At 39.7% G+C, this 17,943-nt stretch overlaps 1 protein-coding gene across 1 annotated transcript; it reads left to right on the forward strand.

The window, feature by feature from the left end:
- Positions 1 to 1,984: 1,984 nt before the first annotated feature.
- Positions 1,985 to 17,727, forward strand: MYEF2 (myelin expression factor 2). Its single transcript, XM_026677106.2, has 18 exons — positions 1,985 to 2,160; positions 4,228 to 4,457; positions 5,662 to 5,714; positions 6,919 to 6,926; positions 7,017 to 7,110; positions 7,902 to 8,093; positions 8,562 to 8,715; positions 10,367 to 10,416; positions 10,530 to 10,593; positions 10,757 to 10,858; positions 11,241 to 11,291; positions 11,369 to 11,440; positions 11,518 to 11,604; positions 12,553 to 12,651; positions 13,150 to 13,221; positions 14,785 to 14,999; positions 15,089 to 15,140; positions 17,167 to 17,727. The coding sequence occupies exons 1-18, from the start codon at positions 2,003 to 2,005 to the stop codon at positions 17,328 to 17,330; spliced, it is 1,917 nt and encodes a 638-aa protein (XP_026532891.1). The 5' UTR covers positions 1,985 to 2,002; the 3' UTR covers positions 17,331 to 17,727.
- The last annotated feature ends 216 nt before the right edge of the window (positions 17,728 to 17,943 follow it).

The raw sequence follows: 17,943 nt of genomic DNA on the forward strand, positions 1-17,943 counted from the left end.
TTGCCAAGAAGGAACAACATTCCCATAAAAGACCTGCGTTTCAGCTTATTTTGACATTGCCGTGGCCAAGGAATCACTATGGAGAGCTGAACAAAGAGCCAAATTAGACTTCATTGAGCCAATTGTTGACTTGGGTTTAACCCTCAGATTGGGCTTGAAACCACTACCCAATTTCCAGAGGGGCCTAGTAGTTAAAGCACCTCTTGGGGACCAATTTGGGGGTACTGCCAATGTCCCGGATGAAATAAAAGATCTGGACTTTGTTTCTATGGAGATTCTCAATCATCTAGGACATGGTTGTCCCAAAGGTGCTTTTTTCAAGAGGCCATTGGACTTTCTGGTTTTTCTTTGAAGAGGTTTCTCTTCTCATCTAAGAAGCTTCTTCAACTCTGGTCCAAAGGACCTAGCTAAATGTCTATGAAGATTCTTAATCCAGGTCATGATTGTCCCAAAGGTGTTTTTTCAAGAGGCCACTGGACTTTCTGGTTTTTCTTTGAAGAGGTCTCGCTTCTCATCCAAGAAGCTTCTTCAGCTCTGATTGAATGGTGGAGAATTTATTTAGGTCACAACTGAAGAAGCTTCTTGGATGAGAAGCGAGACCTCTTCAAAAAAAACCAGAAAGTCCACTAACGTCTTCAAAAAAACAAAAAACAACCCCAGAAAGCAGAATTGCCTCTTGAAAAAGCACCATTGGGTTTCCTTGAAGACGTTTCGATTCATATCCAAGAAGCTTCTTCAGCTCTGAAGAAGCTTCTTGGATGAGAAGCAAAATGTCTTCAAACAAAAGCAAAACCTCAAGAAAGTCCAGTTACCTTTTTGAAAAGCAGCTTGGGAACATCTGGCCTTTGGGCTTCATCTGCTACTCATTGTGTGCATCAACTGAGCAATAGAACTGGAAAGGGTGATTCAAACAAATAATTCCACTCCTTGTAGACCTTTCCATTAATTTGGTATTTGTGGGCAAATAGTATAGAGATTTTTTTTAATATTTAGGTGCTGATAGCTAAAGGTTTTTTTTTTTAAACCAGAGCGGAATCAAATTGATCATGGTCTACTTATCAGCATAATGTGTACCTCTGTTGTTCCTGTTTGATGAACATTTACAATGTTCTCTGATCCTTAGAAAATAACTCATCAATAAAAGGAGGAAAATTTCTGACTCAAATTATTTCTCCTCAATAAACCATGCTATTAAGGCAGAATTTTCAGAAAAAGACACATTTCTCCACCTTGGTGTATTGAAATTCAAGGGTCCCAAGTGATTCATTCTGAATTATAGATCCATTATATATGAACACCATATCACTTTTTTACTATGTTTTGGGTTGCAATTTATTGGCTAAATTTATTTGCCCCCTATCTCGCTACTCTAGGCAGCTAACAACAATAAAAACAGAGAAATGAAAAGAAATGTAAATGTAACTAGCAATGCAATGGAACAATAGAACAAACAATGCAAAAACAGAAACAGCCATGTGAGAGGGTGTGGAAGCAGGGATCCTATATAAGAAATAGAGAAATAAATAAATAACTCTTGGAGGAAACCAAGCAAATAATGTCCCACCTATAGCTCCATTGTGTGAAATCGACTGGCATGTCAATGCGATAATTAAATGTCCATCTCGATGGTGGACATAAATAATCACCATCAGGAATGGAGGCCCTGAGTCATGTATGCTATATAAATTAGTTTAATAATTTTTTTAAAAAAAGAATGAACTGGCGAGGAAGCGGGGAATCGAACAGCTGACTCTCAGGCGCTCCGCACGCTGGAGTATTGGAGGAGGTGGGTGGAAGAGTCCTCGTCGCCATAGTAACAGAGCCGCGGGCCGTCTCGCTCCCCGGGCAGCCAGAAAGTTCCTCTTTCCCGTTCCCGCGATGTTTCGGTTCTCGCGAGAGCACGGCGCAGCCGCTGCGGAGCGAGTGGCTGAGGAGGGGTTGAAAAGAGGAGGAGGAGGCGGTCTTTTGTGTCCGCGTCCCTCTTTCGCACTCGGCTGAGGAAATGGCGGAGGATGACAAGTACGAGGCCGGCTCGGCCGCGCCGCCGCCGATGGGAGAGGCCGAGGAGGCCGCCGTCAACGACCACGACCGGCAACAGGAGGAAGAAGCGGGCGGAGCGGGCCTGGCCGAGGGCGGCGGGAACACAAACGGGGTGAAAATGTACGCGCGCGCCCGCCCGCCCGAAGGGGAGGGGGGAGAAAAGGGGGAGTTCGCGCCTGCGCACAAGCGCCCTCGCGCTCCGCGGGTCTTGGCCGGGGAAGGGGGCGTGGCGCCCGGGCCCGAAGCCGCTACTTGAGGACGGGGATGTGGCGGGCCGCTTAGGCCTCGCGGCGACGGGGTTGGAAGAGCGGAGGTCTGCCGGACCCTTCTCGCCCGGAGGGCAGTCGCCTGGATTTTTTTACCCTCTAATTCACCCTGTGTGTGTGTATGGGGGGGGGTCGTGGTGGGAGAAGGCAGGCAGGCAGACGGGCTGCTTGGCCGTCTTCAAAAAGGGGCTGAGGAAGCCTCTTAAGGGGCTTCGTGGAATAGAAGGGGGGCTGCCCTAAGCGAGGAAGGGAGGAACAGTCCTGGGGGGGTCTATTGAGGGGCAGCCTCCCCCTCTTTGAAAGGGGAGTCAAGTTCATTGAGCTGAAGGGGGGAGTTGGTCCTCCTAGCCGGTAAACATGCAGCCCACCCGTTGCTAGTCTCCTCTCTTAGCATCTTAAAACGGAGGGGGGAAGCAGAAATTCTCCAGGGCCGCAGCGCCTCCCTTCCTCCTCCTCCTCCTGCCATTGTTTGCAGGCTCAAGTAGATTGTAAAAAGCAGCAGGGGAAAAGAAATGCATAGCCTGCGGCCATTGCTCTACAACCCTGGACGTGACCTGTGAAAAAAAAAAACACCCTGATTGCCCAGGATAAGCCCCAGTTGAACTAGCCTGCGGTGGGATGTTTGCTGTTGGCTGGCCCAGCCTGAATTAAAACAGGCTAGATTAGAAGGTTGCAACTATTAAACCAAAAATATTGACTTTTTTTCGACCTTTTACTTTGGCAGATGCTTTAATCTCCTGCAGTTGTTTTTCAGCCTTATTCTGGGATTGGATTCCACAGGTAACAAGCAAGCAGCCCTGCCCTTAGAAGGGTCTGAGGGAACTTGCACGTATCCAACTGATGCAGGATTGTTATAATTAGGTAGAATGTGGATATCAGTGTGCTTTTGAGCTTCCCTTGGATAAATCATGAATTGTAAAGGTTTTTTTTGTCTTTTCTTCCCACTTCTATAATTTCAACTTGTTTTTGCATAGTGGAACTGATCAGCACAGTACAAAGCACACAAGTGGCATTCTGTATTATCAGATGCAAGTTGCCATTTGAGTCACAAGATATTGCTGTGACAGCTGTATCAAACATCTGATACAATTATAGTACATTATTGCACCCCTAGGTACTTGTAACCTTTCTATCTGATGAGCTGCTACAAAAAACTGGGCTGCAGGACCACTTGTAGGAATCTTACGCTAATTGTACAACATCTATACATTTGCTGCTGTAAAAGGATGTTTGCCTTCATCAAGTCAGCTCTCCTATCTGTTGAAAATCAAAGCAGTGATGTGACTGACTGCATAGTTCATGGGAGAATCTGTTTTAATGGCAATAACATGTCCCTCAGCTTACTCTCTGGGTGATAACTTCATAGAAGAGAATTTAGCTTTCTTTGCTTTACAAACAACTCATTTGGTCTTTTCAAATGAGTAAGGATGCATCTAAGCACGTCAGCCTGTGATATTTAGACACATACTTTGGTTTTGCTTCATGTGTTTCATACATTAATGCACAGTTACAATCTGGATTCATTAATATGGCATCTCTTCAGAAAAAACATAAGATAGTGCAGATACAAATACATCTAGTACAATTTCAGATATCTGGCCTTAAGAGGCACCGCATTCATACGAAAAATGGAAAATTGCATTCTTGGATACATCCATCATTTAAATCTTGACCGTGTTGGGTGAGAAAATCCAAAGGACTTACATGACCACTTGGCACAGTATAACCAGAATGCAGCAGGGTCTCATAGTTCTGAGAATTTTGTTCATGTTTAGGTGGCTTAATTGGTTAAACTATGGGAGGTTGAGGAATTCTGGGAGATGAAGTCCACACCTCTTACCATGGTTGAGAAACACTGGCTTAAAAGCAAGTATAATCCTACATTCCAAAACCATCATCACTTTGTTCTTTCCAAATGCAGGGAAAACGATGAAACAGGAAAAGATGAGACCGTACCAGCGAAAGCAAAATACATTTCAAAACCAAAGGCAATCCCATCTCTTGGACACAGGAATAGATTTCATCCATACACAAAGGAAAAGAGTGCAGGCACTGGGGAAAAGAAGAGTGTTAATCGTAATAGAGTTTTCATTAGCAACATCCCATATGATATGAAATGGCAGTCCATTAAAGATCTTATGAGAGAGAAAGGTAACTTACTTCTTGCCGTCTTCTCCACACACACAAAAAAGGGACAATCAAATACCTGAAATATTATAAAATCATGCATATTTGGTGTGTCCTTTCCAACTTCTGCTTCATATGTCTATTTTTCCCTTTTCTTTCGCTGGAGACATTTGCATTGCAGGACAGTCTGGTAAACAAACGAAGTATCCAGGCTCCTCTGCTAGTACGACAACGGACAGTGTAGTGAATATGCCAATTCTCATGAATGACCTTTTAAAAGGAGCGTGTTATGTCTAGCTATAGTTCTGAATATAAGCACCACTTAGTGTGTTCCTAAGTATGAAAGATAAAGGATACCTATCAAAAAGATTTTTCAGTATTTTTTCTTGGTGGAATCTGGCTGTGGAATTATTTCTGTCTGCCTTGTCACTTCTGCCATGACTTGTCTGTCTGGAGCTCTTACCAAGTGTGTGACTACTGTTGTAGTTTTGACAGAACTATTTGAATTTCTCAAACTTCTTGCCACGGGCAGGTCTGGGACAGGTGAAATCTCAACTCACGAAATGTCAAAAGTTAGTTTTGTATTAATCTGGGAAAATACGATTGCTTCAAAATCATGCCAAGAATATTTGGTTTTTAGGTATTTTAATCAAAACAAACCTTTTAATTGTTCTAGGCGTATCTGTTGTAAGGTGACGTGACTATATGATTGGTTTTATGCAATGAAACTTTTATTCTAGAAAGTGTGTGGCTTGCTGTGAAATTTTTTTGACTCTTGTAAATTGGTTATTCTATTGAAGGCAACCTCTTTACTATTTGAAGATATTCAGGGAGAAAGTCACCTTAAAACAGCTGTTGTTAGCAGGATGACAAATGTTACTGAAAAGTGTTTATTGTTGATGTTCTAATCGATAGGTGAAGAAGGGACTATCTGTATATCTGAACTTGTTCACCAACCATATCATACTGGCCAAAATATGATCTATAGTATGAATTAGGTTAAACATAGTTGTTTTTTCTAGCTTTTGAGAATGTGGCTGTTGCATATTCCTGAAAATTAGCTAAATTATTATATAGCCCTTGACAAGGAGGTATGTTGGTCTGGTTTTGATTGTTGGTGAATAATAGGTGTTTCTCTGTAGAGTTGTGCACAGGGACACAGCAAAGAAAGACACTGGTGTTTAAATGCATTGTCTCTTGGTATTTTCCCTTTGTATGTCTTATGTAGTTGGTGAGGTTACATACGTGGAGCTGTTTAAGGATGCAGAAGGAAAATCAAGGGTAAGTGCCGTGGGCAAACATCTGCTAGAGGTTTAAAGTTCCTCAGCAGTTTTACTTTTGTATAATACTTGTACCAGTAACTGGAAAGTAAGTTTCATTTTTTTAATATTGATATTACAGACAGAGGTTTCTATATCAGATACAGTTTGTCAACTTTTATTTAAATTTGTGTAGTTGGATGCAAGGGACAAGCCCTTTTAACATGTGTTTTAAATAAATGGCATTTACCTAATTAATTTAAAACAGCAGCTCACTTTAGGATTTCTGTTGTGTTCAGTGTGTTTAAGTTGAGGACTGGAAAAAAAATAACTGAAATGATAAATTAAGTGTAGCATTCTAACTAGAGGCTGAGTATAAACTTTGATGAGCCTAAAGAGTGCAGGACTATTTTGGATTATTGAACTTGTCTAGGTTTTTTAAACAAAAAAACTTGTCTAGGTTTTTAAAAAAAAAGGAATGGAAGAAGTTGGCTGTTAGGTAGGAGATACCTGCAACAAGGGAGACCATTTTGTGCAAAGAATGTTTAAAGCTGCTTTGTGTCTTTCTTCTTAAAAGGGTCAAACGTTCAAACTATAGTAAATCTGAGCCTGCTCTGAGAACACGAGAAATGCAGGTTTGACTCAAATGTAATCAGAAAAACCTGTTTGGTGTTTGATTATTTCCCCCTTAAGATTTTTATTTAACTGCAATTTTCATTTGACCCTTGGGAATTTTTATTAAATAAATAAAACCAAAGCTGGTTATAGAGTAACTTTTTAAAAATCAGAAAGTTTCTTTTTAAAGAAGGCAACAACACCAATTGTTAATAACTGCCATCATGTTACAGAAAATGTGGATATTATTCCTCAAGATAACAGTCCAGGGATAGTAATGGATATACTCAGGTTTTTCGTGGATAAAGCTGTCTGTGTGTGCCATTTCCACATTCTGTACATGATTTGGCTTAAGGGAATTCTAGTAGAAAAAACCTGCAATAAAACAAATTGCCCACCTTCTTTGCCTTTCAAATTAACTAAAATGTTTTGAGTAAATGGTGGTAGGATAAATTATAGTTAAAAGTGGCCTTCCCACTCCAAAATTTCTGTTCGTTATTCAGACTATTCTTCATTTTGTCTAAAATCTTAGTATAACAGTGACATTTACTGACTTATTTTTCATTTATTTTTGTTCTTTACTGCATTGACAAACCTTCTCATGGATATAGGGTTGTGGGTAAGTGTATTTTATGTTTTTTTTTCCTTAATATTTATATTATTTAGAAAAGTAAACAAATAAATAAGCATTTCATTCTTTTTAACCCAGTGTGGTTGAATTTAAAGATGAAGAATTTGTAAAGAAAGCACTGGAGACCATGAATAAATATGATCTTAATGGAAGACCACTTAACATAAAAGAGGTATGTTTGTATTTTTTACTCCAGGATACTAAGAAACATTGTGGCTTTCTTTTAAAATAAAAGAACTGGAATAGAGTTACAGATATTTTGCAGAATAATAAACTTCTGCAAACAAACAATAGACATCAAAAAGTGCAAATTCCTTTTTAAAATTGCTGCAAATCTCTCTTTTTCCACTCTATGTAAAATGGTAATGCAGTAGGTATCTGCCTTATTAAGCTTTCATAAGAAAATTCTCAGGCCCCTGAATAATGAAATTTGCATGTAAGAGTGCTTTGTCAAGCACCATTGATTTCCTGTAAGACTTGAAATATATCTACTTACTTATAAGCTTCAAATCTAGAGTTGGTTGAATGATGATTTTTAAACACTACATGACTTGAATCTGCATCTTCTGACTGCCTAATTGCGAACCAGGGTAGGAACGAATGTGGTGCCAGTATCTCTGGTCTATGAATCCTGCCTTCATGAAATACGTCTTCCGCGGATGATATTAACAGATAATTCTAAGATCATTGAATTTGATGTTTGGAAGAAACATATTTAACTTACCTACTTTGGGTGATCTTTGAGCTAAGTAACATAATAGGAAGTGAAAGTGATTGATATTTCTCTCAAGACTACTTAGAGAAGTGAGGTCTGTATCAACATGAAATATTTGTTCCTTCCGCTGCCCCTCCTAAGAATGCTACCTGCTTTGTGGAGGTTCCTTGGAATTTAAAATTATCTTAATATTTACTACTATTGACTGGATCAATTGATGCATATTTTCTTTGTTATCTATTTTATAGGATCTGGATGGTGAGCACGCCCGCAGGGCACTGCAACGTGGAAGTGGGCCATTTACAGGCGGGCACGGACCAGATATAGCACCTGGCTTAATGAATTTGCCACCTTCTATACTTAATAACCCAAACATTCCTCCTGAGATTATCAGCAACCTACAAGCTGGCAGGCTTGGCTCCACCATTTTTGTTGCCAACGTAAGTGATAGAAAAGCAGTGGAGCTTCCTGGGCAATTGTTATAGTACATTATCATTAAGTGAGACGAGGCATTCTGATTTTAATGGGATGTTAAGCATTGATAGATATCGCTTGGTGTTGTCTTTGCATGTCTTAATATATTCTCCCAAGTTCTAAGATTTAGTGGTTATTTTTAAAAAAAGACCCTTTTAGCTCAGTGTTCTTATAATCTTTCAAAATTCACAAACTGCTTGGGTGGACATTGTAATAAATGGGAAATGAATAATCTGTTTTAATACTTTTTGTTATTTGTCTTTTTAATAACTTCATGAGGAGATGAGGGGTGTTGCTTCTTTTGTTCTATCAGCATGTTGAAAAACGAAGGAACAGGTGCAGTTGCGTTGAGAGTGTGAACAGAATGAAAGGCCCTCCTCTAAGAGAGGCAAAATTTTGTTCGTCTATCACATGGAAGCTTTTGTCTTTTTAAGCTTGACTTTAAGGTTGGCTGGAAGAAATTAAAAGAAGTGTTCAGCATTGCTGGAACGGTAAAACGTGCGGATATCAAAGAAGACAAAGATGGCAAAAGTCGGGGGATGGGAACGGTGACTTTTGAGCAGCCCATTGAAGCTGTTCAGGCAATATGTATCCTCACAAGTGAATCTGATCAAAGGGCGATGTTGTCAAGTTTAGTCTGTGTAAGCAAGTTAAAAACATTGTTGCTACCATATTTGACTTCAGAGAGGGCTTGGTTGCGTGCAAACTCTGCCAGCAATTTTATCTTTTTGACAGAGAGCATGCTTTTGAACAGTAATTGAAGTTACAGTACTGGTCGTGTATTGGTGTTGGGGTAGATTGGCAGCTATGAAAGGGATTATAGTAGTTTGTGGTGGCTTAGAAACTCTATTTCTCTTCTGGAATTGTATGATGGGACCCTGTGATCCACCAGCATCCCTCATTGTTGGCTACGCTGCCTGAAGTCAGGGTTCGATACCATCTTAAAATTCCATATTCCTGCACTGTTGGAATGGATCACTCTTTTAAAAAGAGATTTTGGTACTGGATCTGAGCAGATAATTAAGATTTCTGATTTAATCAGAATTGCTATGCACCCTGAATTAATGCCTGAACATTTTCTGAGGAACGGCAAGCAGGTAGATTGAGAGTTGGTTTGGCTTGGGAAAAACTTGATCATCTGAGGAAAGCAAAGAAGCCGGAGTATTAATTCCAACTACTTTGCTAATCCAACTGTAAAAGCTGTTTTATTAGTGATTTAATTATTATTTTTTTTGCTATGCCTCAGTAGTAAAACTAACCTTTTTGAAAAACTAACAATAATTGGCAAAAGTAGGTGGATTATATGAAAAATAAATAGCATTTGTGATGTTGTATGTCACTGCTGTGTGTAAGAAAACTGTTCTGATAATAGAGCTCTTAAATTATGGTTGAAGAAGACTTAAATCAGTGACTTAGTTGGCATACAAATTGCTTTGTTCTGATAATTAGTTTTCAGATAACTATTTTCTGTTAGGCGAAAGTGCTGATAGTCAGCTGGGTGCAACGCTATTTGCATTATGAAATGTAGGGAAGCTGATAATAAAGTTCAGAATTCCCAGTTTTCCTTCACACACACACACACACACACACACCTCCCCAAAAATAGCTTTTGTAAGCAAGAGATGTTATCCAAAAACCGGTGTTGAAATTCATTGCTTTCCTGCAGTTGAAGATACTGCACAAGTGGTTCGCTGCCTGTTTTGAATTAGTGTTTGAAAAAGGCGGTTTTATTTAATCACACTTTGCATACCCGTGTGCATTTACCAACTCATCAGCAAACGGGCACCATTTTAAAAGGGAATTAATCTGCTCTTGTGCCATCGATCAGAATTCTCAGTGTTGACATGCAGTTCAGGGCTTTCTACCTTCCTGAAATTTGCAAATGCAGCAGTGCAGATTGAATCGTTAAATTAGATCAGAGGTGGACAATCTGAAGCCTTAACTTTGCCCTCCTCCCCTGAGAACTACTGAACCATAATTTTAAATATGAAAAAAGCAACAAGTAATTAAATGTGTGATGGCAGAATCTTATTAGCTGTATTTATTTATAAATGTTAATGAAATCAAATTCAGTTTTTCCCTTGTTCTGCCCACTCCTATAGTGCCATTTAATATTAATTAACATACTAGTGATTGGTGAGAGCTCATGTATATGTACCACAATGTAAATGTGAGAGAAAGATGGTTTTCGGTTGAATATCTCATTTTTAAAAACAAGGATCCTTGACTATGTGCTCAGCGATGTTCAATGGACAGTTCCTCTTTGACAGACCCATGCATGTGAAAATGGTGAGTGGTGCCTTTCTATTATTTCCGTGTGTGTGTGTGTGTGTGTGTGTGTGTGTGTGTGTGTGTGTTCCCAGCTGTGGAAACATCACTCAAAAGCCTTGGCTTGTTTTTAGGATGACAAATCAATTCCTCATGATGATTTCCGTGCAGCAGATAGCAAGACTCCTCAGTTACCCCGTGAGTTATGGTCCTTTTCTTTGCTGCTTATTAATCTGGCTTTGGATACCAATTCACTGTTCAGAAAGTAGCTCTGTCTTATATGGCTACAAAACCATTCTGGAGAAACTATAGCCTTTAAAATTTTATGGAGAGATTTTATTTTATTTTTTTGCTTTTGAAGGTGGACTTGGAGGGATCGGAATGGGACTTGGCCCTGGTGGACAGCCAATCAGCGCCACCCAACTGAGCATGGGGAGTGCAATGGGGAACGTGACTCCAGGAGGTTAGCAGACTCTCTTTTTGAGACAAGGGGGGGGAAAAATATCTGGACTTCTATAGAAGGTGCTAAATGTAGACTAGTGTTTTAGGTATCTTAACTTAGAGGAAGATAAAGGGGAGAAAAGTAGAAACTGGCACTTTTTATGGGGCTCTCTCCCCCTAAGATGGTTATAACCTTCCCAATTCTATTCTTCGTTTGGACATCCAGCTTTTAAAATTCAGTATCAGTCTAGTTTAACAGTTACTTTATTGCTGATTAATAAGGAGGGAGAGAAGAAAGGAAGGAAATATATCAGTCTACTTGCTATATTATAAATGCCTATAGACCTACGCTAAATAAAAAGAAGAGCTGTAATACTGCATTGATTCCTTTGATATATTTTAAGGAATGGGAGTGGATGGACCAGGCTTTGGAGGAATGAGCAGAATGAGTGGAGGTAGGTATGTTCACTTGCTCCTTTATTTCTGTGTAAATGTTATGGCATTCATAAAAAACTCTTCACTTACGGCTCAGGTGTTGGTGGTTTTGGTGGCATGAAAGGAATGGCAAATATGGGAGGATTTGGCGGAGTCAACCGACTAGGAGGTAGGCAAACATTTATTCATTACAATACAAAATGTTAAGCTGTCGGGCAATAGTGTTAAAAAATAAAATCTTTCTAGGTATGGGAAGCGTAGATGACTTCAGAGGGAACATCGGTAGCGGAATGAGCGGTGGCCTAGGAACGGGCATGGCTGCTGGGATGGGAGGTAAGTTTGGCTTTATTTTACATGTCGTAATCAGGCTAGCCTATTCTTCAAAGAAAACTTTTTTTAAAAAAATGGGCTATTATGGCTTAAGACTGGGGTGTCAAACTCACGTCACGTTGGCATCGCGTGACGTATTGGGACTTTCCCCTTCGCTGAACTGGACATGGGCGTGGCCACCATGTGACATATCCGGCTGTGGGCTGGGAGTTTGATAGCCCTGGCGTAAAGTTATAATAAACAATATAGAAGTAGACTTCCTTCTACTTGATTAAAAAGTTCTGTGAAAAGTAAATTTCTCTTACATTGCTGTCTGGTGTTTGAGAGGCTTCTCATTCACATTGATTGATCCATCCATCCATCCATCCATCTATCCAGGTTCTATAGCTGGCCATCTCAATGACTGGGTGGCTTACAATTTCACAAATATAAGAACAAGTAAAACAATAAAAACCAATTTTTAAAACAAAACATCCAAAATAAATATATGTACACAGCAGCAGAGTTCCTTAGCCATGTAACAGTTAGGTAATTACCGTATTTTGTTGGACAATAAGACACAAGACGCACCTAGGTTTAAGAGAAGGAAAAGAAGAAAAAAAATAGTTTTTTCCCCCTCCACGTGTCCTGTTTTGCCCTGCCCGGTGTCCAGAAGCACTCTGCAGTTTTTGTCCTCCCCGGCATCAGGGAGGCCAAAACGAGACGCACGGAGGGTTTGGGAGGCCCAAAACAGGCCTGTATTTGCTCTATAAGATGCACAGACATTTCCATGCACTTTTTTGGTGGGGGGGGGGGGGAAGTGTGTTTTATAGTCTGAAAAATACGGTAGTTTTCATTCCCTCAAGTTACCACCTGTGAGGAGTGATTTTGTACTATCGGAGTGTCTGAATGGTGATTTGTGCATCGCTCGGGAATCCAAAAGAAGCGCTGAGTGCTGTCTTTTCCTTGCAGAAATGTTCCGTGGTGGCATGGGAGGAACTCTTGACAGAGACTTTGGTCGAAGCGATATGGCCTTGAGCCGTGGTTTTGGAGACACCTTTGGGAGAATGGGTATGACTCTGGGCAACCAATCCCCACCCCCCACCCCAAGAATGTAATAACCAGCATGGAGCAAGCAAGTCATTTTCACAAATGAGCATGATGCCACTTCATACTCAAAATCTTTCTTTTATCTCTCTCCTCACTATGGTTTTCTTAAAAAAGAAAAGATTGTTCCTTCACCCCAGAGAGGGACACCACGCAGGATCTCATTTGTACTATATTTTTGAAACAATCAAACCTAAGTCAGAAGCCTGAATTTTTTTTAATCTTAGGAGGTGCTTCTGCTGCTTAACAGCCTTACAGACTATTTAATGTATATGTCAGAATAATTGTAATGAATCTTCTCTTGTAGTATTTTCCTAACTTTTAAAAAATGTAGATCAATTTGAATAGTATGCTCAGAAGAAGTATGTGGATGATTATAAAACCCCACAGAAGTTTGGAAGAATTCCCCAGCTTAAAGTGAAATGGATTTATGTAACTTCATTTTTTTCTATCCTCGTTTAGGTGGTGCAATGGTTGGTGGTTTTGCAGGAGGCATGGGAGCTTCTAATATGGGCCCAGTAGGATCTGGAATGAGTAGGTTGAACAAAGAATAAATCCAGTTGTAGAAAGGCTTCTTAACATTTAAGGTGGATCTAGGGGGGAAAAAAATCAGCTGTTGCTCCCCCACCACAAAAATAGGATTTCCTAGATCATGGGGCTTAGTTGTAATTGAAGTTTATTAAGATCTGTATATATCTTGCGTCTGGCTCTATGTTTAGCTTTTAGCTCTATGTTAGAGCATTTCAGAAACCAAGCTTTTTGTGACCCAGTTTTTCTGCTTAAGCGACATGTATTTCTAGTACAACTATAGAAATAATGGATTTGAGGAAAATTGTAGGGACAATTCAAGCTGTATGATACTTCAGGTGCATATAAATTACACGGGAGGTTTAAATGTGTAAAAGGAAGATTCACTGAGTTGTCATGCATGGCTGTTTGATAAATGAAATGGGTGTGCATTAATGCTTTGCGTTGCAAGTGTGATTGTATGCTTTCACCCCTGCTGGAAGTTCCCATTCCTTGAGGGCTTTATGTATTGACAGTTCCATTCTCTTGAGAATCATTATGCTTATTTTTGGAAAACCAATGCTTTTTCATAATAAGAGCAAACAAAGCTGGCTTTATAACCAAGCAGATGTTAGAGATTGAACCTGTGACCTTTACATCTGGACCTTAGAGATTGCATCTGAAGGGTGTGCAGTTTCACTAAGATACAGTCCTTTCCTGTACTGAGCAAATAGCAGGCACACAGGCTGAGAAGTCTAAATCATAGCATGCATGTTTACCATGGTGTGTGAAGCCATGATGCCTGACCCCAATTGCAGAATAACTATAATATCTGGAAGGCTGCTGTAACTGAACTAATAATATCCTACGGAGCCTCTTTTTGGAATCAATGGACTGCTGCACGATTTAATGAGTTTATTACAAAGCCGTGGCTTTCACTCGCTACAGGGCATTGACAACTGAAATTAGCCTTAATCATGGACCAAGGGAATCAGCCTCAAAATAGATGGGGTTGAGATTCAACCTTTGCAGTGTTTGGCAACTTCCATTTCCCTGGGCCGCCCACTGTTGCAGCCATAAATGACTGAGAGTTCACTAGAAAGATTGAATGGAAGGCGGAATGGAATTGATAAAGTTGGCATCTCTATGTGCAGCCTGACATCTCTAGAGAACCAGTTTGGTGTAATGGTTAAGGCAGCAGGTTAGAAGCCAGGAGTCCATGAATTCTAGTCCTGTCATGGATACAAAGCCAGCTTGGGTGATTTTGAGCCAGTCAGTTTCTCTCCGCCCTTAGGAAGGAGGTAATGGCAACCACTCCTGAAAAACCTTGTCCAGAAAACTGCATGGACTTGTTCAGGAAGTCTCCGAGAATCAGACGTCATTGAATAATAATAGAAAAAAAAAAAAAACTCAGAGAGAAGTACTATTCATTAGTCAGTGCAATTGACAAGAACTACGTAGCTCCCTCTGCTGAAATGCCTCTGCCTTTGCAAAAAAAAAAAACACCCCCGATTCCACTTGATTCCTCCCCCCCACCCGAGATTCTAAAAGGCTCACTTTTCCTCTCTCTGTTCTTCTCTGCCTTTGCAGGTAGCGGAATCAGTGGCATGAACAGCATGACCGGTGGCATGGGCATGGGCATGGGCATGGATCGGATGAGCACCAGTTTTGACCGGATGGGACCCGCCATGGGGACTGCGCTGGAGAGAAACCTTGATATGGACCGAGGATTTGTGCCTGGCCCCATGGGAAGTGGTGTGAGAGACCGCGTAGGCACCAAAGGCAACCAAATATTTGTCAGAAATGTAAGCCTCTGAATTAAAAACTGACGAGCAGCATAATTCTCCCGCTTTTTCTCCTGAAGGTTACTACTCTATGCTTATCTTCATTTCAGCTTCCTTTTGACTTGACCTGGCAGAAGCTTAAGGAAAAATTCAGCCAGTGTGGTAAGTATTAGGCACAAATAAGGCTGCCTCTCAGACTTAACAAGACACAAAGAAGTGTCTGTGTTGGTGGCTTTCCGACCCATTCCTCTCTTCCGTGGAGCCTCTTGACGTCTGCCTTGACCTGCAGTATGGGATGCAGGCACCTTGGGATGTCACGTTCCCTTGAAGTGCGTGCTTGAAAAGAGCTGTCCCTTCTGAGCAGCTTTGAGTTCCTTTCTGGTATTTCCATTTGAGGAACAGACTAGGCAACACAAGCTTCCTCTTAGGCCACGAATTATGTGACAGATGTATTTGCAGAGATCGGGCTCTGGACTTATTACTGTGATTTCAGAGGGGTAGTATAGTACCCTAAATTATAGTTCGCTGATCCAGATGTGATTGCCCAAACAGGTTTTCAAACTATTGAGTCAGACTTTGACTGGGTTTAGTTACATTGCAGTATTCTTTTTCGAGAGGCAACTGGACTTTCGGGATTTCATTCCCCACCATCCAGTCAGAGCTGAAGAAATTCTTGGATGAGAAGTTAAACATCTTCAATGAAAACCAGAAAGTCCAGTTGCCTCTTGAAAAGCCTCTTTGGGACAACCATGACCTGGATAACTGAGAATCCCCATAGACATTTACATTGCAATAATCTTTAGTACTTCAAATACTGTAAATATGTTTCATGGATAATGCTAATCTATAGCATGGTTTTGTTTTGTTTTCTATAGTGTAATATGCAAATTATGTTGTTATGGCTTATTTATAAATTAATTAGGGTTAAAATTTTAGCTTAGTGCTTGGATGCCATGATAAAAACTGATATTTGATAAATAAACCTTTTTCTGAATATCTGAATATTGCAACAATTTAGCTTTTGACATTCTTATGAAATACAGACATCTGGTGGCAAATTCTTCGGGGGGGGGGGCATAATCTTTATATTCTGTTCAATGGATAAGTTAAAATTTATTTAGTTTCATGATTAAGTCAGGTTCAGAACAAAAGACTGTTTTTGAATTTTAAAGGGAGTAGGGCATGTCTTAATTTTTTCCTGAAAAGGTCAAGGGTTTTTGTATCGTTTGAAAACTTGCATAAAGAGAAAAATGATTTTAACATGCAATTTATTTCTTTACTTATTAAAGCTGTCTGCTTTTCTCAATATGTTGTAATCTGTAGCTAAAACTTGTTTTGGTATATATAAATGAATAGCTTTAAATATGTTTATCTAAATATGTTTACTAGAAAAATATGTTCTCATCTTAAAAAGGGGGAAAGCACTATGTTCTTTGAATTCTGTGGTTAAAAATATAAAAAGCAAGATTTTTCACATTGTTCTTCATAAGATGATATTTATATATAGTTTTAGACATTATGCTTTTTGTTTTTTTAAACCTGGCTTCTGTTTTTCTTTCTTAATGTGAATGGGGGCTTAACTAGATCAGCTAAAAGTGCCCCAAGAGGACCTCTTCAACATTGTTTTTATTTTATTTATAAGCAATACCTAAGTTCTGGCTCACAATATCCAAAAGTATTTAACATTACTCTAACATTTATTTCAGCAAAGCCATAGGGTCATTATTTGGATATACTCCAGTGACCGAAACATTAAAAGAGCCATTAGATTATTTCAGTTCTATTTTACTTAAAAAGTCCAGTCGTACAACCAAGATCTGTTATCAATTACATAACAAACTAACGGTAGAAACAAGAATATTTGCTTTGAAGTGATGAAAGCAGGGAAGATGAGCAGGAAACATGGAGTGAATCAGGAGGGAGGGGGAGGGCTAGAGGAGGTGGCATGGAGCAAGATTTGAGGTGATGCCCTAAGCATTGGCACATCCTTCAGTGTGACTGCATACTATGGCATAACAGAAACTGCTAGATAATTTAATCTTGTCTGTGTGGTTTAATCCTTTGCTTCGAATAACTCTAGCTTTCCCAGAGTGGGTAAACTTGATTTTTAAAAACCCCTTTGATGGTAATTATAGGATTTCTACTTCTAGCTGTACACAGTTGGCTAAACTGAGCTTTAACTTTTCAGGTCATGTAATGTTTGCAGAAATAAAAATGGAGAATGGAAAATCAAAAGGCTGTGGAACAGTCCGATTTGACTCACCAGAATCGGCAGAAAAGGCCTGTAGAATAATGAACGGCATAAAAATCAGTGGCAGAGAAATTGACGTACGTTTGGATCGCATTGCGTAATTTATAAAGTACATGTTGGGGAACATTCCTTTAGACAGTTTCCTGTAGCTCCTTCCTTTCTTTCCTTTCCCAGTAAGTCATTTTTAGTAGCACTGTCTGCTTTGAGTTGAAGAAACAATACTTTTAAAACAGCCCCTCATCCCCGCCCCCTCAGCCTTTAACAGTATAGTGTTTAATATACTGTGTGAACTTGTTAATTCTTATTACATTTTGATTTTTAAGAGAAAACTTTCCTGACTTGTTCAGTGGCCTAAACCGCCCCACCTTCTCTTATATTCAGAAGTTGTGGCTGTTTTGTGCCTCTTTAAAAATCATGCTAAGTGTTTCTAGTCATTCAGTTTAAATGAATGGTTCTACTGTTTTTAATAAAACAAGCCATTTTCTCTGTTTAATAAAAGTCTGTATAGTGGAATTTGTTTTTTTGTCAGCTTTGCCTGTCTTGCGATTTTAAAGCCTGGGGTTTTTTCATTTCTCTTCCCATCCATTTGTTTTACAAGCTTTAGTAGTTGTTGCTAATTCTTGATCGCATTCATCATTAACCGTGATTTTTTTTAAAAAAATGTCATGATGTAGATTTTTCTCTAAATACGTTTTACTGCCCATGGAGATGTTG

Source organism: Notechis scutatus, chromosome 11 (genome assembly GCF_049901735.1).
Source record: "Notechis scutatus isolate UNSWTSFEM ecotype Mainland chromosome 11, rNotScu1.2, whole genome shotgun sequence".
NCBI classification, from domain to species: Eukaryota; Metazoa; Chordata; class Lepidosauria; order Squamata; family Elapidae; genus Notechis; species Notechis scutatus.

Excerpts from the sequence above, each read along its gene's own strand:
- MYEF2 (XM_026677106.2), top strand. The coding sequence starts at position 2,003 with ATGGCGGAGGATGACAAGTACGAGGCCGGCTCGGCCGCGCCGCCGCCG. Across the intron at positions 8,716-10,366 it reads TGAAGCTGTTCAGGCAATAT|CGATGTTCAATGGACAGTTC; the intron begins GTATCCTCACAA and ends CTATGTGCTCAG. Across the intron at positions 13,222-14,784 it reads CCCAGTAGGATCTGGAATGA|GTAGCGGAATCAGTGGCATG; the intron begins GTAGGTTGAACA and ends CTGCCTTTGCAG.